This window comes from Ursus americanus, chromosome 29 (assembly GCF_024610735.1).
Source record: "Ursus americanus isolate L20-20 chromosome 29, mUrsAme1.1.p, whole genome shotgun sequence".
Taxonomy (NCBI): Eukaryota; Metazoa; Chordata; class Mammalia; order Carnivora; family Ursidae; genus Ursus; species Ursus americanus.
In genome coordinates this window covers 8,511,427-8,534,525 of record NC_142155.1, presented here as the reverse complement: position 1 = coordinate 8,534,525, position 23,099 = coordinate 8,511,427, and the positions used below count along the sequence as shown (strand labels likewise).

The 23,099-nt window shown below is 39.8% G+C and overlaps 1 protein-coding gene across 5 annotated transcripts in view; it reads right to left on the bottom strand.

Moving 5' to 3' along the window:
* Nucleotides 1-23,099, bottom strand: part of FILIP1 (filamin A interacting protein 1) — a 203,374-nt gene that overhangs the window by 7,937 nt on the left and 172,338 nt on the right. For 2 of the 5 annotated variants that reach the window (XR_015722245.1, XM_045803857.2), the window contains exons 5-6: nucleotides 11,957-14,762; nucleotides 8,772-8,829 (exon numbers count right to left, since the gene is read on the bottom strand). Coding sequence is in view for 4 of the 5 variants with exons in the window: in XM_045803857.2 (XP_045659813.2) it covers nucleotides 8,772-8,829; nucleotides 11,957-14,762 (2,864 nt within the window). In the remaining variant the exon portion in view is untranslated. Of the gene's footprint in view, nucleotides 1-8,605; nucleotides 8,830-11,956; nucleotides 14,763-23,099 lie in introns of all 5 variants that reach the window. The other 3 variants (XM_087856943.1, XM_087856945.1, XM_087856944.1) reach the window with 2 other exon arrangements.

The following is a 23,099-nucleotide window of genomic DNA, read 5'->3' as shown; positions in this document are numbered from 1 at the left end:
TCTGAATTTAAAAAAATCTATTCTAGTAAATGAGACAAGATCACTTTAATAGACAGCCTTTAAGTTCACACACCAAAGACTAAGAAGTTCAATTTATAGTAGGACTTTGCCTCCACGAGGGAGGGCTGCTTCATCCACAGGAAACTGCATACCAAATTACTACAGAAAACATTTCCTCTTGGATTTTGCATCAGTTTGGCTGGCTTGTGACCTGCTTCCCGTGTTCCACGGCTCCCTACTCCCTATGGGCTCTGCCTGAAAGGCTGTGCACAGGCTTAGGGCTGTGCTATTCTTCCTCTCCACCAGCTACTAAACCCCAGCTTTAATATGTTGTCCACAGAGTGATTTACTCACCTGCAAAAATGTCCTAGACCTTTTAGAAAGAAGTAGGAACGCCTAGATATTGTTTACTTCTAAGGTTCTCATTTTAATAAACTGCTTTAGTATTCAGTCCTGTTATTATCACATTCAGAAATTAATCAGAGTCCTGATAAAACATCTGTTTTAAATAGGAAGTCCAATAAACTTCCTCTGTTGACTTGGACTTGTATTCCCTCTTTTGGATTCAGCTCAGCTAATTAAAAATACTTCCGCTAATCAGTTCTGTCATTTGCTTCAGGAAACTTTTGAGCCAGATGATATACACTCTCTTGGGGTTTCTCAACCTTCTAATAGTTTATTTGCTTCCTTCCAAAACATTTCCCACTCCATCATCAGCCCAAATCATCCCCTTACCTCTCCAGGTTGCAGGAATTACCAATAATCAGTTATGACTAGTAACTTCTTTTTTAGGCAAGCTAATCCTTATCTGTCAAATAGTTTACTGTTTTCAGATACAAGCAAATCGGAACTAATTATCCCACATACAACATTAACTGTAAGTAGGAACTCAATGGTGGAAAATGCCTAGGTTCCATCCTTTTGGACACAGATGTTAAATACCTAGGGTTGATCTCAGTCTATGGCTGGCCACAGAATCACATGGAAAATAACATTGTATGTGAAAGTTGGGAAGGGCCTTGTCTTTTTAGATAAGAACAACAATATTCCTCAAAGTACCGTTATGAAAACTTAGACACATATAGTTTCTATGTACATATCTTAATATCTCAAAATCCTTTGGCAGTGTTATTTTGGCCCAGTGAGTGTGGGCATTTTAGTCTATATATGAATACATACTTTGCTCACCTGCAGTCATTTCATCACATGAAATAATGAATAATGTACTGAAACCTGGCATCATCATTAGTAAGATGGTTAGACATCTCTAAGCCTTGGGGTTTTTTGTTTTTTGGGGTTTTTTTTTGTTCTTGGTCTTGGTTTTGTTTTCATCTTTAATAATAGAGATACTTATCTTCTTGACCTCTAAAAGTCTGGTTCAGCTGTTACCAGCCCTTGATTTTGCAATTCTGACCATCATACATACATGACAATAGCACACATAGAAAGGTCAAAACTACATTTACCAGATAAGCAATTATTTACTAGTTCTTAGGAAAAGTGTTATAGTAGAATGCTTTAAGTTGCTTGCTAAATAGTGAAGCCTAGCATATTATGACTATAAGGAGGAATGCCAGAATCATAAAAGGTTATAGCTAAATGCTAAACCATAAGCCAAAGTAAGGCAATTTGCCAAAGATCACACAACCTTACTCTGGTCTCCTGGTTTCCAGTTCTAGCTCAGGTATCTAGTCCATTGTTCAGCAATCCACTTTCTCTGGATATCACCTTAATATCTATCCTAAATCTGAATCCTGCTTATTGGTGGTGGTGTTTGGTTTTTTAAAACAAGAGCCTCTCCTGACCTTTTTTTTTTTTTGCAAGATTTTATTTATTTGAAAGAGAGATAGAGAGTACGTGTGAGCAGTGTGGGGGGGGGGTGCAGAGAGAGAGAATCTCAAGCAGACTCCACACTGAGCATGGAGCCCAATGCAGGGCTTGATCCCATGACCCTGAGATCACAACTTGACCCAAAACAGGAGACAGACATTTAACTGACTAAGCCACTCAGGCACCCCCTGACCTATTTTAGAAGGTCCTTCATGACCTTGAAGAGCGTGACAAATCACTTGAAATTTTCTCTTTCCAGAAGTGTCTTTCATGTTCCTCTGGGGGAGTTAGGGTGAGGAAACAACAATTCATAAGTATGTTTGTATGTCACAGAAAGCTCTCAGTTCCCCCTACTTCTCCACATGTGCTATGGCTTCAGAGATGACAACCACCAGTCCAGGACCCCTGGCTGTTCTGCACCCATTATGGGCCTATGGTGCCTTTGAAGGAAAAGATGTAACTTACACTATTCAGAATGGCGGTACGTGAATTTCCTCTAATTTTACCATCTCTTTATTTCCATGTTCCCAAGCATGATTTGTCAGGACCCTCCACATCATTCTCACAGGTTTGTGTTGCAGACAAAGGGAGGAAGCAAGGAGTGAGAACACCTCTCTCTTCTCCAGCCATCTTTCAACTTCTGGTTTTCTTTCTCTACAGTAAGTGCCAAGTTTTTTACAGCAGCAGACAGGCTTTAAACCCCAGGTTAGATTCTGAAATAATGGCTTGTATCTCTAGTAGAGGCAAAGTTTTTAAAAGAAATTTTGAACAGAGACAGACACAACCACCAGAAGGAAAAGTAGGAAGAAGGGACAAAGTGAACAAGTAAAGGAAATGTGGCCTGGCCTGGTATGCACGCCATTCAGTCCGCCTGGGGGGCAGGAATCCACGCAAGGAAAAGGGAAGAGGGGGGATGCTCAAAGAGCAGGGAGGGAGAGAGCCCAGTCACAGAGAGCCTCAAGGGCCGTATGGAGGAGTTGGTGCTGTGTTCTGTAGGTAATGAACCTTTGGAGGGTTTTCAAATAGAGGAGTGATATGATCAACTTGAACTTCGGAAAACAAAATGAAAAATGAATCTGAGAGTTTTGAGGCTAGAGATTATGAGACCAGTTAAGGGGCATATTGAGTAATCCAGATGAGAAGTAATTAAAACCCCAACTCAGGCAGTAGCAAGGGAAATGGAGTTGTGGGTTCAGCTGATAGAGGCGTTCGGGGGTTAGACTATGAGACTTGCTCGATGAGTCAACTTGACGGGTGAGGGAGGAGGAGAATGGCTACCAGGCTTCTTGCTTGGGTGATTGGGTGGATCAGGATACCCCTGCTGAGACGCAGAATAGTAGTAGTAGGAGGAGACTTGACAAGGGTTGGAGGAGGTGTTGAGAATTGCTTTTAGACAAGTTAAGTTGAAGATATACAGCACAAAGTTGGATATGCATTTGGAGATAGAGGGTTGGTAGCCATCAATATATGGGAGATAATTGAAGCCATGGGAGTACATAAAATAACCAGAAGGAGCATGTAGTGTAGGTAACTGGCAGAGATGAGGGGAACAGTGACCCTTAGATTGTATGCATAAAATAAGGAGTCACCAAGGGAAACCCAGGTGGAGCGGTCAGAGAGGTCAAAAGAAAACCAAAAAAGATTAGATGTCTTAGTCACCCTTACCAGAGACCCAGGGTTTATTTTTCCAGGAAACAAAACAAAACAAAACAAACTGACCTAAGCAATTCTAGACCTAAGCATATGGATGGGCAGCAGAGAATGAATGCAGGGGAATAAAAATGTTTGCGCCCCTTACTGTAAGATTCTCCATCTCACTTCCCTTGATCTATTCCCAGAGTTCATGTAGCCCACACCAAGAAAGTTACCAAAGGATTTTTTTCTTTAGAAACTACTGGAAGATATATAGTTGACCCTTCATCAACATAAGTTTGAACTGTGCAGGTCCACTTATATATGGATTTTTTTTCAATAAATACAGTATAGTACTATAAATGTACTTTATCTTCTTGTGATTTTCTTATTATTTTCTTGTCTCTAGCTTACTTTCCTGTAAGAATACAGTATATAATACATGTAACATATTAAGTATTTGTTAATTGACTATTTATGCAATTGGTAAGGCTTCCAGTCAACTGCAGGCTATTGGTAGTTAAGCTTTGGGGGAGTAAAAAGTTACTGGGGGTCAGCACCATCAGTCCCATGTTATTCAGGGGTCAAGTGTACTTTAAAAGATAGATAGATAGATATACAGACAGGCATGTAAGCAAAAGAAGTAGAAGAAGAAATCCAGGAAACAGAGGATTCAACTTAGGCAAAAGAACAATAGGACAAGAGCCTGACTTGACCTAGAGCATGACCAGTCCAGACTAAGTAGGGAAGCAGAGGGCTAATGTAGGAAACTAAGGGGTTGAACTAGGAAAGCCTCCAGGTAAAAATATGAAACTGACATGTTTAAGTGTTTGGAAAAATTACTGATAGGTGTTTGGCAGATCTATTGGGGCATTTGGAAAAAATAAAGATAGAAACATAGAAAACCAAGCAGATGAAAAATTAAAATAATTCTTCTATTGAAGGTTTAAAAAGTGGTAAGAGGAAGGGAACACAAACATAGTATACTATTTGGCTCAGCAGGAACAATATTTTTTTCTTTAAGATTTTAAAGTAATCTCAACACAAAACATGGCCTTGAACCCACAACCCCAAGATCAAGAGTCATGAGTTCCACCAACTGAGCCAGCCAGGCACCCCAACAGGGAACAATATTTAAATTTTCAGTGTAAACATATACATATATAAACATCTAAATGCTGACTGATGATTTATCAAAAAATTTGTGTTGTAATCATACTGGGAGGATGGGGAAAGGGGAAAGAAGGGACATACAAGAGTGCTACATCCCCAACCATAAAAACATAAAGGAAAGGGGTCCCTGGGTGACTCCTTCGGTTAATTGTCTGCCTTTGGCTCAGGTCATGATCTTAGGGTCCTGGGATTGAGCCCTGTGGACAGAGCCCTGGGTCAGGCTCCCTGCTCAGCGGGGAGTCTGCTTCTCCCTCTCCCTCCACCCTTCCCCCTGTGCTCTCCCTCTCTCTCTCTCTCTGTCTCAAATAAATAAATAAAATCATTTAAAAAAACATAATGATTGATAAATAAGTATATTATTTAGAAACATGTAGACAAATACCAGAAGAAACAGCTAAGGGTTAGGAATGATTTTCTCCAGGGAGTCAGACTGAGGGAAAAGAGGGGTGAGATCAGGAACAGCTGTTTTCATTTTCTTTTAGTGCTGGCTGATAGTTTAACTTCACATATGAATGACTTTAATAAAAATTTAAAAAGTAAGTTAAAGAATAAATGGAAATGTGGAAGTGGAGGCAAAAAATGTCGAGTGTTCTGTCTGTGGCTTAACCGGGCAGCAACTAAAGAGGACTGCATGGCTGAGGGAGGAATTGTGCTCAAATGGAAGAGTCCAGAGCATATTTATATCCTGTGTGCAAGTAGCAGATAAAAAGGAGAAATTGAAACAGCTGAGGATGAGGACATAACCAATCATGAGACCCTGGAGGAGGAGGTAGGAGGGGAAACACTGAACTTCATCTGGGTTGGGGAAATTTTGGAATTGTATGTGCCCGTTTGCCGGGAAGCCCCCTCTGTGCCCATCTTGTTACCTCTTCCTTTTCTCTGCCCTCCAGCCTCCCACATAAGTGCGTTCTTCTTATCTAATATCCCTGGCACTTTTCTGATCAGGAAAGTCTCATGCTTCCCTCGGTGTTCCAAGTCTATGAGGGAATGGGAAATTCAAATCTTTGTACATCTTATATCTTCTTGGACATGTTTTCATTTCCCTGAAGCTACACTCTTCTCACAGTACACATCAAAGCCATTCCTTCACTTCTTTCTTGAAGACGTTCAAGTAAGACATCTAGTAAGACCTACCCTTAATGAATACACTAACATCTCTAGAGTCCGGTTGCCACCCATTCACTTGCCCTCGCTGAAAATGTAATAAAAATGCCAATAGAAACTGAAGGACTCTGTTTAAGCAAGTGACCTAGACAGGAAGGTCATTTTCAAGAAATGATAAATACCCTTGGGGTCATGTCCCATGCAGGAACATGTCTCGTACCATGCATGCTAAATGGCCACCACCACAGTGTGCTGAAATAGTCAACCCATGAAAATCCTTCTCTGGAGGGGAAGCCCAGGGCTTCCTCTGTAGCTGTGCAGATTGCACCCTGCGGTCCCCATGGGGAGCCATCCATTGAAATCTATGGAAATGGGTGGGACTTAAGCAGCAGCTGTACACAGCAGCCTTGGTGAGCCCTTTTGCTACCCAATACTGTGTTCCAAGACAGGCCAAACACTCTAACCTCTTAATCCCATTCACTCTTATAAAAGCACAGTAAGCGGCATCGTGAAAACGTTATCCTCACAAATAGAAGCTGGCATGGGAATGCATTTAATCCTCCACTTCCTATCCCCGGTGGATTTCATTTCTAATATGTGGTTTAAAACAAAGCTATCCAATAAACGTAGAGTTGGTTCTAAAATTACAAAGAAAAACTGCCATTACTGCTCTTTACCATTTCTGAAAAGTGAATATGTGTTGTTCTGCCAAGTTTTCTTAGCAGTTGTACTCTGCAAGTGGCTCTCTTCCAGCATCCAGATGTATAAACATCCTGTACACGCACTGTTCAGCCCCTCGGAGCACTCTCCCTGCAGATGGTAGGGACTTCCAGGCAGGAATGACATAAGCATGGTGTGAGCAGGGAACAGCAAAAGGCAGCAGCGGTGACAATAGGTGATGATAAAAGTCACCGGAGAATGACAGGTAAAGTCAAAGGAACACAGTGTCTCGTTCTTTTAACGCCGTTTGTTCACATACAGTAATGTTATACCACAGTCACACCAAATACTCTAAATGCCAAGGAGGGATCTGAAAAACAGTGAATGTCCTTGTTTTTTCCACGAAATGGATGTGTACTTTACAAAAGGGGAAATTTTCCTTTTAAAAATAGACAAGTCTGTATTGGAAATGGAAAGATCTCTTATTTAAACTTGTTAAAAATCACATTTTAGAAAATCTTTTTTCTCAGTCTCTCTCCTTCTACCTTGAAATCCCATTAATATGGCATGTCTCCTCTGGTGATTCAACATCTTTTAATACATATGCTGAGAACCGATGAGCTGTAGGCAATAGAGACCTGATTAAAAAGAATATGAATTCTGCGAGGCATCCATCACCATCGTATACAACTCAAGTCCAAGTTCTACGATGGATAGGAAATCCGGTGTGGAAAGAACTCAGAGAAGAGCCTCTTTATCATGAAGCTTGATGATTTGATGATAAAATCTAATCATATATCTTTTAAACAACAACAACAACTATCTTTCCCCAAATATCAAAAGCAGGGACTATCCAAATAATTTTGGAACCCTCACAATTCAGAAGGAAAATAACAACCTGTAACTTTGTAGTTATTGTATTTTTATAAAGTTCACTCGATTGGCTTAAAAATTTTGACAAAGGTGCTGCCTACTTGAGATCTCAGAAGCTAAGCTGCGGGTTATTAGCCTTGAGCTCATTTGTGGTTATTTGACCAGGAAGCACGATGTCCACTTCAATAACATGGTTAATCTCACAAAGACACCTGGCATTTTGCATTCACAGTTTCATGCTTATTAAAACATGCTTGAAATTAATGAAAATGATACCAATATAAGTAAAACTGACAGGAATAGTAATTCACTTCACCACACCACACACACACACACACACACACACACACACACACACACACAATCATGAACTGGTTCTATATTTGCAAGTAAAGTCCACATTCAACTGAGGAAAATATTTGAATTCAATTAAGCTATGCATGATGTCATTTTTTTTTCTTGGCATTAATGTAGCACAATTACTTTCTTCTATTTTCTATCCATTACAACCTCTGTCGAGGTTGTAATGGATAGAAGGGACATTTGGCAGCTCTATTCAAACAGTTCTACAATTTAAATCAATGGCACACTTGAATAGAGCATGAGTTTGACATTAGTGGTTCTAAAATTATTGTCTATAAAATTCTGGGATTGTTTTGGAGATGGCCAAAACCTCTATAATACACACAGACACACACAAATAAGTAAAACTCTGTTTTTAGGATTCCATATTTCATTTCCATTTTATTTCACATTCAAATTATTTCCTGAAATCATCCCAGAGGCTTTTGTTTTTGCAAAACTTTAAAGGTCCAGGCCCTGTAATAGCTAGGAGATGTTTTTTCCAGCACACGAAGCAAATTCGGGATTTAATAGAGGCAAATGACAATTGTTAAACTATTTCCTATTTCGTAATAGAATTTCTGAAAAATCAATTATTGTGGAACAAGGCCTATTAAATTTGATTTACAATTAGGAAATATGGGATCCGGCTTTGGAGAGGATGAGATCCAGCCCCCATATCTTACTGACAAAGAGACCGGGGCTCAGGCGGGTTAACTGATGGGCCTACTTTCTAGAAGCAAAAATGGGGGTAGAAGTCAGCCCTGCCTCAGGCCCCGCATCCTCAACAAAGCACCCAGCAAGCAGTAGTTCTGCTGGTTAGTTCTTTTCTCTAGCATCAAAATAAATTTACAAACTAGGAAAGACACATGGCTATTAGTGGATTATTTTATAAACAAGATATTTAAAACTGAAGTTAGTGCACGACAAGAGTTGGCACAAACAGACGAAGGTCCATGTTCACGGCAGCAGTAGCATCTGCACGACATACCCCCTCAGCCACTGCCCTCAGCCCTTCCCCCCTCCAAGAGAGGTAGTGCTGCTGGCTGCAGATTTCTTCAGCTCTATTTTCATAGACTGAGTCTCAGCTCGAGGCTCGAATTTGGTCAGATTTCCTGCTCCTGGGGCTGCCACTACTGGCTTTCCTGCTTTCATACCTTTTGACATAGGAATGCGGGTGGGTGTAGGTCGCTGGGATGACCCGTCTTGTCCTGACTGTAAGAGAGAAAATATAGAGACACAAGGGAAATGTCAGTGAGTTTCCCCCCAGATTTGCCATCAATCTGAATACCAGCAGGACAGGAATGCCCACAGATGACACCTCCCCAGATAACATGGTTAGAAACTTGGAGTCGGGATCTCATCCACTCTGATTGCCTCCTCTTCCCTGTCCTGAACAACGATGCCAGACTTCCTTCTCTTCTCAAGCCCCTGACCTACTTCCTCTACCTTCCTGAAGTGACCTTAACTCCTGTTTCACAGAGAAAATACAGCCACCTGGCATCAACTCAGGCAACTTTACTCCCACTGTCCCCCAAATTATCTCTACTTTCTTGAGATGAAGCAGCTCTCCCTTCACCTCTTAATGATCCCAGACTCTTTTCATTTTTGCCTGTCACTGCTGGCAATACCCTTCTTCTTGAAGTTCTCCTAAAACTCTCTTGCTGTGATACGTTCTTACTGGAGTCTCACCCATTCACCTCCTGTCTCTGATGACTCCTATCCAATCTCTTGTTGGCTCCTTGTCCTACATTGCTTTTCTTCTTAAATGTGGGTGTCACCATGCTCCATTCTCAGCTCTCTTTTCATTTTCCACACTCACCCTGAGAATTGCCTCAGTTGTCACCCCATGTGTCGATGAGTCCCAGGACCTCGAGCCTTCAGTGATCTTCTGGAATATACACGTACATTTCCAACTACTTGCCAGACATCTCCACTGTCCACCCGGCATCTCAAATATAAATGTCCGCAACATGACTTATCTTCTCCCCAAACAGTAGTCCCCCTATGTTTCTCATCCTATCTATGCATATAGCCACGCCAGAAACCCCAGAGCCACTCTCTATATGCAGGTTGTCATGAAATCTTTGATCCTATCTTCAATACATCTCTGTCTACATTTTCACTACCACAGTTCAAGCTTACCCCATCTCTAGCCTAGAGAATTGCAAAAGGGTCCCAGCCCTCAGCCTCTGTGCCCTCCAATTTATACCTTAAACTATTTTATAGACATAGGTTTCTAACACATAAATCATGTGTTCTTCTATCATCAATGCCCTTTCAATGGCTCCCTTTGTCTCGCCTATGAGATTAAATGTCAATTTTGTAATAAGCCATGCCCCTCTCTTCAGTATCTGACCCCAGTTTGCCTCTCTAATTTCTGCTCTTGCAATCTGTCTCTGCACCCAATGGCTGCAGCACAGTGGGAATGCTCACCGTTCCCCAAACATGGCAGGCTCCTTCCCATTGCCATACCTTTGCACAGACTGTTCTCTCTACATACTCCTTCTCTTTTCCTTCTTAAAAAAAAAAAAAATCTCTCCTTATCTGTGAAAACTTCCTCCTCTGGGAAGCCTTCTCTGGTGGGTTCCTTTGTACACACCTCTATCATAAACCACTGGGTAGGTTCCAATCCTGCCTCTCCTGCTAAGCTGGCAATTTCTAAAGGTCCTCTTTGCAGTCAGCACCAAACCTGGTGCCCGGAGTGTAGCTAAACACTTAATAAATGTTGAATGAATAAATGCACAAATGAACTAGCCTCACTATTCGATTTCTAACAAAGGCATCCTAAACTTTTGTCATCCTTGACTTTATGGAATCCGATATATCTGAAGTAAGTGAGCCATCCTTTAGGCCTTGTAAATCTTATTTGAAGTCTTGTTTGTATATGGGGTTTAATCAGTAGTCAAAAATGTTACTAAAGAAAGTAAAGCTGTTTTGATCTGACCCTTAAAAATGGGAATAAGATGTTTCAGCAGAATATCTGCGCCAAGTTACAACTTACACCTCCACAATCTTTTTATAAAAATCATTAGAGAGAAGTAACCATGCACACCAAACTATGCTCTATGTTGCTTAAAAAGCAGTATTTTATTGAACCATTTGAGAAGTCTGAGCAATTCTGAATGCTATTCAGCTCCTTTGGGCCAATAACGAAAAGCTTTACTAGCAAAGCAATTAGTAATTCACACGCTGAAGTCTGTCTTGAGTCTATGGTGGCACACACAAAATTTAAGTAAATTATACTGAGGATATGGGAAAATAAGCCACAGCTTCTATACTTGAATAATAAGCTTCCTGTCTTTAAGAGTGTCTAATACATGCTATAGAATTTGTTCAGACTCTAAGAATCATAATTTCTAGTCTATTGGTTTAAATTAAAATCTAAATAGTATACATTCTTTCATAATTTAATTTACCAATTTGTTCCAAGTAAATGAAGACAATCACTGGAGGTATTTTAAAAAATAGAATTTATTGGGGCGCCTGGGTGGCATAGCGGTTAAGCATCTGCCTTCGGCTCACGGCGTGATCCTGGCGTTATGGGATCGAGCCCCACATCAGGCTCCTCTGCTATGATCCTGCTTCTTCCTCTCCCACTCCCCCTGCTTGTGTTCCCTCTCTCCCTGGCTGTCTCTATCTCTGTCGAATGAATAAATAAAATCTTTAAAAAAAAATAGAATTTATTTTTAGGCTCTGGTTTTTATACTTCAGACACACTTTTTTGTAATCATTCATTTAGCCTTCCAGTTGGTTATTAAATAAATATTTATCGAGCACTTGTTCTCTGCAAGATACTATTAATAAAACGTAGTGTTTAGACATATAAACTCATTTGTTTTTTTACTTTTAAAATAGGTTTTAATATTAAAATCTTTGGATCTTATTTTTGGAATAAAATATGACTATGGCCATACACAACCACATCTTGAATATTTTAGGGTATAGAAATATAAGTCAGGAGGCAGTTTTCATTCTTCCTGTATATTGACCATTTCTCTCAGTCTCCATTTACAGACATATTTTAAATATAAAAATTAAATTTTTAACCTGATTATTACCATATGCTGACATTACGAAGAGGCCATCTTTGTGAGAATTTTTGAGGCCTCCATAATTTATATGAAAAAAAGAAAATTTCCCACCAAATTAGTTCAATTTATTAAAATGTTAGGCCCCTATTTATTTTCATTTCTTGGTGTAGCTTGTCTGCTAGGAAACATCTGTAGTGGACTCAGGTAGAGCAAGGGGCACATGCTCTTGTTTCATTTCGGGCCCTGGGTGATTCTCACGACTCCCTTTGCCCTCCCTTGGCCTACAGTTTGGAGTGTCCTCTACTCACCACTGACTGGGTTCCTCGAGCAGATGAAGTTGTGACTGGTGTTATGGTGATAGTACTCGTCACCTTGCTCGCGCCAGGTCTTGACGAGAGATGGTTCCTAGGAGAGCGAAGGACGGTGCCAGTGGAAACCTCCTTTTCCGCTGTCACAGTGACAGGGCGGACAGTAATAACCGGACTCGCTCCTTCAGCTGAAGTCCCAGGGGATCGTTTAAACTGAGAACCTAAATGAATGTGAATTTTATTGTCTTCTGTGGTTATGATATTGGCATTGGAGTTATACTTCCGTAGTGGAGTTGGAACAGTCTGTTTTTCTGGGGTGACTTTGAGGACAGTCCTTCCCATGGGCATTTCCTGGGATTCCGGAGTGACTCCCATCTCAGGTGGTGCTGCTGATGTAGACACTGTCATTATCTGAATGGGGGATGTGGGCCTGTCTGCAAACATACCTCTTCCGCCTTCTGGGGTCTTCTCTCTAGAAAACGTAGTAATCGTGACTGGGGACATGGCTCGTTCTGCACCAAGAGTACCATCTGCATTTTTTGGTTTTTGAGACATAACATTCGGTGATGGAATAATGGTTATCCTTGGTTTCTGATTCCCTAAGGTAGGAATGACAGTGGTACTAGAAAAAAATTCTTCAGATGTCGGGCTGGTTATTTCCAAAGTTGCAGTACTGTTCTCGTGGTCTGGTGTCACTCGAATATGCAGAGGCTGGCCTTGCTTTGGTGAAAGGACCAGCTCTCCTGGGTGCCCTGGACTGGCATTTGTTCGAGGCCCTTTCTCATGCATGATTGGGGGCCCATTTTCCCTTTTTCTCATCCATGGAATCCAAGACTTTCTCATAGTGAGCTCATTTGCTGCTGGAGGATACCTGTCTAGAACCGAGGATCGTTCCATAGGTTTCTTCAATCCCACCTGTCGAAGATTGCTCATGATATGATTTTCTTCTTGAAAGGATTTCCGTATAAACACCGCTGGTGTTTCTTCCTCTGCTGCCTCACTGCTGACAGCATCCGTCTGCACTCCAGTCGACGTCACCGGAATGTCCACCATTCTTCTTCCATTCACACTGGGTCGGAGAGCTCGACTATACCGCTTTGAAAGCTCCAACTCTTTGGTCAGATTGAGGACCTCCTGCCCCATGTTTTTGTTCTTATTTTCTTCTTCCATAAACCTTTGTTGAAGGACAGAATAATCCACTTGGAGCTGAGAAAGCTGATCTTCTTTGTTCATCAGTTCATGGATCTTCTCTTTAAGAGCTTGGACTTCGGCTTTTAGGTCTCGACTTTTAGCTTCTTCTAACCGAAACCTGTGTCTCAGCTCTGCTTCCTGACTCACCGCCTCTCCTTTCTCGATGGCCTTATTCTTGGCAATCTGGTGCTTTATCTCCTCCAGTTGTTGAGAGAGGAAATTGGCCTTGTCCTGCTCAGTTCTAAATTTCTGCTCCAGCTGATCATACTCATCCTCTGTCTTCATCAAATCCCCCTCAACCACCTCCAGCTGTTGGAGGCGTTTCTTCAGTCTCTCAATTTCCAGAGTTAGTTCCTTAATCTTGTTATCTTCTGGGCAGGTGAGCTCAGACCCTTTCCGAGACCTTCCTCTTGTTATTTCTCTTTCCACTTCCTCTATCCCATCAAGTCTCTTCTTTAATAAGTCAACACTGCAGCTTAATTCAGAGGATTTTTCTTCTTCACTTTTCAGTTTACCTATTAACTCATCTCTTTCTTTTGTCAAATTGTATACCTTTTCCTCCATCTCAGATTTCAGTTTTAAAAGCTTCTTGCTTTCTTCAATTAGTTTTTCAGTTACATCCATAACCTTTCCTTGTTCCACCTTAAAATTTTTATTGAGTCCATCCACTTTTCTCTCCTCTTGCTTTATTTTTTCCATCATATTTTTCCTTTCATCAACCAGCATCACAGTAAATGACTTCAACTTTGTCAGATCGTCTTTTAGGCTTAATTCAGCCTTTTCTAATCGACTTTCAGAGCATTCCAGTTCTTTAACTCGACTCTTGACCACCTCCAGTTCATTCAACAGGTCTTTGGTTAAGTTCTTCTCTTTCTCCAGATTTAAATGTAGCTGGCTGCACTCAGATTTACTCTTGCTGAATGCTTCCTCCAATTTCTCCAGTTCAGACATTCTCTTCTGTAACTTCTCTACTTCAAGTTTGAGCTCCCGGCTGTGGTGTTCCTCCTCTTGCAGCTTCTTCCGTAATTCCCTGCACTGGGATTCAGTTTTAGTGATCTCCTCATCTTTACCCTCCATTTCAAGCACACGCTTCCGGAGATTTTCCACTTCTGCCATCAGGCTGGAGTTGCCACATTCCCCTTTGGCAATTTTATCTCTTAATTCCTGAAGTTCTTCCTCTGCCTTTTGGAGGTTTTTGTTGGTCTCTTCCAGCTCCTCAATTCTCTGAGTTAAGCCAACCAGCTTGAGCCTAAGTTGCCTGTTGTGAGACTCCTGATTAGCCAACTTCGCGTTCATCTCTTCATGCTCTTGGGAAAACCTAGAAGCCTTGTGTTCAAAATCCACTTCCAACTTGAGCAGTTTCTGCCTGTCTTCTTTGGATTTGGAAGTGATCGCTTTGAGCTTTTCTTCTTCTTCCCTCAGTTTCTGAGTAAGATCCTGTACTTTCTGGCTCTGGAGGCCAAGTTGCTCAATATGCATTTGCCTTTCATCCACCAGCATGAGTGCAAAGGATTTGAGTTTCACAAGTTCATCTCTTAGTTTATTGAGCCGCTTAGCATTTTCCTTTTCTTTTCGGGCTTGGTAAGCCTTTTCTTGTTCAAGGAGCTTTTTCAACCTAGGAAACAAAATATATTAAAATAGTTTTTATTATTATATATCATATTTTACATTTATGTATATTTATTGTTATATATATTAAAACGTTCATCAGCAAGTAGGTTTGTCTTGGATATTAAATAAAAAATGAAATGCGGTTGCAATAAATACCTATTAACTGCTGCAATATCAAGGTTTAATGGGTAGTCATTAATGAAATTAATCAGAAATCAGGATACTGGTTACCCTTAGGGAGGGGCAGTGACCAGAAGTGGGCATGAAGAGGACTAGTTTCCGTACTTTTCAGGTATTAGTTTCTGTTTCATGATTTATGTGCTGTTTACACAAGATTGGTCGGCCTATTACATTTCAGTAAGCTGAACACTTATGATATGAGTGCCTTCTGCAGCTATGTTATACTTCAATAACATAACCATGAGTAACACTTAGGTTGTGCAACAACAATGACTATTTAAATAGTGTTCTCTGTATTCCAGGCACTATGTGTGTTATGCATTTATTTTCTCTTCACAGCAATCCTATGAGACACATACTGCTACTTCTCATCCCGATAAGGAACGTGAGACACAGTACTTGCATGGGGCCCACCATTAGGAAGTGGCAGTGTTGGCATTCAAACTCAGGCATTTGGGCTCTGGAATCCTTGCTCCTCACCTCTGCATCTTAGGACTTCAAAAGATCATTTTATTTTAAATGAAAGGGGAGGTGCAGAAAAAAAAAAAAAGAACCTGGGATTTTTAAAATTTTGTAGGGAACCATCACCTTCTAGGGACAAAGCAAGACAAGCTTTCTGATAGAAGGCTGATCTGCATAAACTAACTTTGGCTAATGAAGAACCGGCACAGAATTTTGTTGCAGTTTTCTGATTTAAATGATTTTTTTAAATAGAGAACTGGGTAAGGAGGAAATCTGAATTACTATCACTACAAAAATATGGCATCCGCAAGAATTATTATGTTTTGCATGTATGAAATACATTTTCTCTACAGTGTTATGTATAGCATTGCAAAGTAGGAATATAAAGACTCCAGAGTAACTATCCGCCATCCTTGTGTTGGTCAGTTAACTTGCACCAATTTCTTCTATTGAAGTAGAGTTGACACACAAAGTTACATTAGTTTTAGGTGTACAACATAGTGATTCCACAACTCTATAAATTATGCCGTGCTCGCCACAACCATCTGTCACCATACAACACTGTTACAACATCACTGACTATATTCCCTATGCTGTACCCTTCATGCCTGTGACTTATTCATTCCATAACCAGAAGCCTGTATCTCCCACTCCCCTTCATAACTTGTACCAATTTTTAATAGTTATTTTCAGTGAGCCATTAAAACAGAGTTGAAATAATCCTATTCACTTTATGTAGTCTAAGAATGCATTTCAGTATTAATATGTTTATTGCAGAAGCAGGTTATAAACAACATGTATTTGTTTTAAGTATATTTTATTCTTTCAATGTATTTTGCCTTATTTACTTTAGTTATTCTGAATGATTTATTTCATATTTATGACTAGATTAGCTGTTAGCCAAGTAAGTAGAAGCTAGTAGTCTCACATTGCTTTGTGCAATAAATGACTAGACATACATCTAAGCTATTTGTGGTATTAGATAAGTACTATAAAAATGTTCTTGTGATGTCATTAAGATTTTTTTCTGGAATTTAACTTTATAAACATCCCCTTGTGTCTAAGCATCTATTAACTAAATGCATAATTTCCAAAACCCATTATGACTTTATTCCTCCAATAGAAGAAAAAGATTGTTTTCAAATCACACGGATTCACAACTCCAGTCTTAAAATGTTAAAATTTCTAAAGACATTTCTTAAATACCCTATGCCTCAATGCTCTCACAGACAGTGGGCTGGAGTGACTAAAACATGGGTGTTGGGGTCAGACATAGCTGCACCTGAATTTGTTCATTTTCCAAATGTAACCTCTGGCTAATTGTCAAAACTCTCCGACCCTCAGTTTTTTAATTATAAAGTGAGCGATGTTAATACCTACCTCATAGGTTGTTCTCAACTTCAAGATAGTAGAAGTAAATTGACATATAGACTCAAGAGGTGGATGTCATAAAACACAAAAATAAATGTAGAAACTAGAAAGTATGCATCTGAAAAGTCTGTCCAATGCTTTTTGTGTTGAATCTGTAAATATTTTCATGTCTATAACTTGTCTTTGGTGGTAAAACCTGGCGTACTAATGTTTCAGCCAGAGAAAAATAGAAGGCTTTCTCATGAGTAGGAAATCCTGTGACCAGAGCAGGAATTTGGCTTCCAAGAAACCACATTTTTCAGGTCCTCTTAGCTGTGATTATTCCTCTCTCTCTCTTTCCTTTGCCCCTTAAGCTTTCTCCTTCCCTCTTCTATGACTTCTTCAATTGTTTTCATCACTTAGTTAAAGTGGATCTAAGAGCAATACACAGCCCATTCTCTGCATTCTCCCAAAATTCATTTACAAAATTGATTTAGCTGAGGGTTAGACGCAGAACCAAGGTAAAACTGTGTGACTCAGTCAGGACAGCCTGCCGATGGCCTTTTGTGCAAGCAGACTTGCACTTAAACTTCTACAGAGAGGACTTTGGGGATGGGAAGGATGGGATGAATTGTGAAGATTTTGCCAAAGATAATTGGCATGGGCTTTTTGACTGTTCACTTGCTGGGTAAAAGGGAGAGAGAAATAGAAAAAAATTACTTAGAGGCTTTCAGTCTACATAATTACAGATAACACCTTTAATAGGAATAGGAAAAACTGGTTAGAAAGAGTTTTGGTAGAAAATTGAGGTAACAGCAAGATAGTCAAGTTGAAAAGTGTCCAGCCATAGTTAACAATACTGTATTGTACACTTAAAAATTTGTTAAGAAGATAGATCTTATGTTAAGTGTTCTTTCTTTTTAAGTATACCAAACAATTAGAAATGTGGTACTTTTGATATAAATCCGATAAATTTTATAGCTCATACGTGTCTTGACACCATTACCCTAATGACTCCCCAGTGTCATTTACTCCCATCCAAGCCCCGAGCATCTTTTGCTGATAATTCAGCAACAGCCTCCTGAACGGGTCTCCTCACAAGCTCTGCCACCTGTGAACTATGTGATCCTGGACAAGTTACATAATATATCAGTATATCTCACTTTCCTCACTTATAAATTGGGTATCAAAATAGTACCTAATTGATAGGGTTTGTGTGAGATGCATATTAGTTAATATATGGAAAGCACTTACAACAGTGCCTGGTCCATACTGAGTATAGTTTTAGCTATTTTTAAATTATAATTATTATTATTACTTACTCTCACCCAAATTCAAATATAATCACAGGTTGTAATAGAACCCTGGCTCTCCATGTCTTCTTGTTGCTCTAAGAATAGAGGTGAAAAGTCTCTAACATGGCCTAGCATAGATTCCTGAGCACCTTGGCAGGTTCACCTTTCCCCTGTGATCTAAGCTGCTAACATTCCTTGAATATGCTGTGCCTTCTGCCCTGGTATTTCCTCCCTCCTCCTCCTTTCACTCTTGCACACACACCTAAACATATCTGGCTGATTTTTATCCTTCAAGTTTCACTTAAATGTCACTTCCTCCAGAAGCCTTCCTGCCCAACCTGGTTAAGTTAGATCCTCTTATAGATTCCCATAATACCCTGAACTCTTACTTTATAAGACTAATCAACTTAAAAATTTTTCAAAGATTTTATTTTAAAGATTTTATCTGTAAGTAATCAAGACACCCTACATGGGGCTTAAACACACATCCCCGATATCAAGAGTCACATGCTCTTCCCATTGAGTCAGCCAGGCGCCCCTCCACTTGCAATTTTGTAATGCCTGCCTACCTTTGTAAATACAAGTTACATGAGGATACATGCCACGTCTATCTTGTTTTCCCCCTAGCACAATGCCTGACACATAGGAAGTACTCAAAAAATAGTACTTGAATGGATAAATGAAAGAAAGAACAAACAAATAAGCTTGAGCTAGAAATAGAGCTCAACTCATCTTATATAGAGACGTGTAAACTGAAGTCCCTCACAATGCTGGGCATAAGTTTTTGTTGAATGGATATTGTGGTTGTTACAAAACCAGCAATTTGATATTAATTATGGCCATTAGACAGCAAGGGGCTCTGTTCTAGTGAGCAGTGGCCTTTCTTGAAGACTGTGGTCCTTTTAGTCATCAGTCTCCTGGAGAAGAGGTGTTATTTCCTAAGTGGAAACCAAAACAGAGATGGAGCCCTCTCTATGTGGACTGGAAATGTCTCCCTTACTATACATCTATCTTTCCTCCTAGCTGATGAACAACCTCTAGATATCCTATGAAGTGCCTCTGGGAATATTAGAACCCTAAATAATATTTTGTAGGCCAAGCTGAAGTAAAGTTTTTGTGTCTCTCTCATAGGTTTTAGTGTTCTTTTTGTTAGTTTCTTTTACTTGCTTGTCTTATTAAGAAAAGGTTCTAACCTTGGCTACAGAGAAACAAGAGGAGGTATTTTACCCACAGATGGACCAGAACTCTAATATTGGGGCAGTGTACATCTGGGGTCTAGTGGGAGGAACAGTAGTAATTAAAGTGAGAGAAGTCTCAGTAAGAAAGAAAGTCACAGGAGATCTTGGGACTCTTTCGTCAACCATCCCACCCTACACAGAAACTCTTTCCATGCTAAAGCTTGGTAATTTTTGGCAGGGGAGGTGATGTTGCCTTACATGTGGGAATAAGTTTGATCTCCAAAGGAGAAACTATGTAGAGAGAGAAAAAGGAAAGGATAGAGAAAAGACTTTGGGAAATGCCCAGAAATAAGGGGTAAAAAGAATGAGGAAGAGTTAGTGAAGGCCTGGCAAGAGAGACAAGAGGACAGAGATATACGAGGAGCATGGAGCGACACTGGAACGCCAAAGGAAAAGGGCACTTGTCTCCATTTATCTACCTCCCTCCCTCGTCACTTTACCCTTCTACTTCAGGTGAGCTTTTTTTTCCCTTACCCTCTAGAAATCCTCATTTTTAAATCAAACAAGAATTCAGAAGTATTACCATATAACTATTCACAATATATAATGACTATGGCATATTATGTATCCTTTTTCAAACAATTTTCCAATAATTACAATTTCACTTTGTGCCTTAAACAATTAATTTGCTCTACATTACTGGGCCCCATTGCCATGTAATTATGCTATTTAAGGAGCAGAATAAGAGGGTGTTGGTATCGTTTGTGCCAACTAGTCTTATCACCTCCTCTCTGCCCATCTTGCCATACTTCAACCATGCCCTGATTCTAAGCAGATTAGCATAAAAAGGAAACAAACCAGAAGACTAAGACTAAGAAGATGAATTAGTACTCTGATTCTCATCAGCAGTCACAGGCAGAGCCCTAAGTATCCTGAAATCAAATTTATTCTTGGCAAATTCTTGATTTTCAACAAGCATTTTAACCTATTTAAAGGATGAAAGGAAGACAAGTAAATGATCTAATAGATTTTCAGAATTCTATTGCCTGTCTTAATAACTTTTTAAGTGTATTCGCCATTTCTCTTTTCATGCTGAATAAAGCTATATTTTTTAACTTGCAAATTTATCATTTACAAATATTTAGAAAATTAATTATTTTCAACTAGAAGACTTTAAAAGTGTAGACCAAATGTTCTATGATTGTTTATGGTTATATATATTGGTCAAGATGCATCAATTTATATAATTAAAATTGGTGAATATTATTATATGTAAATAGTATGTCAATAAAAAAAATGTAGTGATAAAAAGAATATAAAAGGCCCTAGACGGGGCACCTGGGTGGCTCAGTTGGTTAAGCCTCTGCCTTCCGCTCAGGTCATGATCCCAGGGTCCTGGAACTAAGCCCTGGCATCGGCATCAGGCTCCGTGCTTAGCAGGAAATCTGCTTCTCCCTCTCCCTCTGCTCCTCCCTACTACCACCACACACCAGCTCATGCTCTCTCTCCCTCTCTCTCTTCATCAAATAAATAAATAAAATCTTTTTTAAAATTAAATAACAAAAGGCTCTACAAAGTGTTCCAAATGTCAGATAAAGGGAGAGAAGTTGTAAACAAATATTATAAGAGAGTGACTTAAAATATAATAGAAAATATAAAATAGATTATTAATCTTAAGGCAGAAAGATGTGAACGCAGAAAGCTAAAGAGAAGAGGGCTAACATTTTCAGCTGGTGCTGGGGAAGCTGGTAGGAAATCATGTTCTGGGGAAGACATATCTCAAGTACTAGAAAACCTCTAGTTCTAGTATTATTTCAAGATGCTCTTAAAAGCCCACCCCAAATTCCAATTTTTGCTAATACCTAATTTTTAAAAGACAATAAAGTCTAGAAAGTCCTTCAGTAAAAAAAAAACAAAAACAAAAAACCCAACTTATTTACCCACTACCTATCACGTCCTAGGCAGTGTGTAAAGTACTTTATTATTTCATCTCATTTTCACAACAACACTTTGAGGAAGGTATTACTGTTCCATTTTATAAATAACAAAAGTGATTTGACTTAATCAAAGTTACAGGATTGAGAAGGGGTAGGTTGAGATTTTGAACCAGATCTGTTCAACCACAAACAAAATGCTTTTAACAAGTGCCATTCCTCAAATAGATATTACTTGAACAGCTCAAATTTGCAAGACTTTGTTTTTGTTTAGGTTAACTTCATCTTGCTTGTGTTTGGCCTATCCTTCCGGAATTGTCAAGATCTTCCTTGGACAGTGGTTTATTACCCAGCTGATGACAACTTATACCTAGTATTGTGTCAATGGCACAAGTGACACCAATCATTAATAAAAAAGACAGGTCAGTTTGCACAGAGCTCTTCACACGTTCTCAAGATCTCCCTCCTGTTGACATCAATCCATTCAGTAGCCTGCATACTGTCATTCACTTAGTTCTCAGTCTATTGGGCTGTTACTCTTTTTCTCTCCTGAGCTCCCAGTCCTCCCCTATGAACTTGTTCCAACCACATCTTCCCCACGTCAGTCAACTACAACTAAATTCTTCCAGATGTGTAGGCCCCAGATCTAGAGTCATCCTGGAGTCCTTTCTTTCTCCCACATCTCCACAATTTTTCAGCAAATTTTGTCAACTCTACCTTCAAAATAGATTCCAAATCCAATTATTTCTCACGTTGTCTATTGCTATCATCCTGGCCCAGGCCACCAGTCACCTCTTATCTGGATTATTGAAATGGCCACCAGGTCTGACTCCCAGCTTCTACCCTTGCTCACCTTTTGTCTGTTCTCTCCCCAGAAGCCAGAGTGGTTCTAAAAAAAACCCAGTAAATCAGATCATGTCACTCTTCTGCTCCAAGCTGTCCAATAGTTTCCCATTTGACTCTGAGTAAAGCCAAATCACTGCAATGACCTAAAAGACCCCACGTTATCACCCCCTTTCCCTTACCTCTCTGACTTCACTTCTTAAAACTCTTTCTCTCATCCTTCACATATTCTAATAGATCATTCTCTCATATCTTTCAGATCTTTGCACAAATATCACTTTCTCAAGGAAACATTCTTTGTCCACCCTATTTACCTTGTGCATTTCATGACAGAACTTCCTATTTCCTTTTCCTTCACTTTTTTTCTCCGTAGCACTTATTACCATCTACTACACTATACATTTTCCTTATTTTTTTTAATTGACTGGCTCTCTTCTCTAAAATGTAAGTACCTTGAAAGGAGGATTTTTGTGTATTTTATTCACTGCTCTGGCCTGTAACCAGAACATAGTGCATGGTGAGTTCTTTACATGTATGCTGAAGACAATCACAAAAGGCTTTCCCTTGTTGAAATTCAAATGCAGTTGGCCAAATTCCTTAACTTCTTTGTGCCTCAGCTTTCTCATCTATAAAATGGAAGGAATGAAAGTACCTCCTTCATGGGGCTGTTGTGAAGACCACATGAAATGAAAATGACACCTGTAAAGTGCTTAGACAGTGACTATCCCATAGAATGCACTCAATAGATGCTAGCAGTCAGTACTATTGACAGCACCAAGTAGGGCACCTCTTCTTGTTTACTCATTTCGCAATCATTTACTGAACATTTGCTATGTGCTAGGCACTCTGCTGGGCATTTAGAGAAAAAGCAAAATACAGTTTTTGTCCTAAGGCATTTATTGAGTCTCTCGAGAGGACAGTTCAACCACATAAAGACATGAGAAAGAAGCATATACCTTTGTGAGAACACAGAGGAAGGGCAGTGAAGTCATAGCAGGGGAATGGAGTCAGGGAGACTTCCAGGAGGATATGACTCTTGAGGCTTCAAGGTTAAATAGCAGCTCAGTAAGTAGAAAAGGCAAGGAAAGGGCGCTGTACA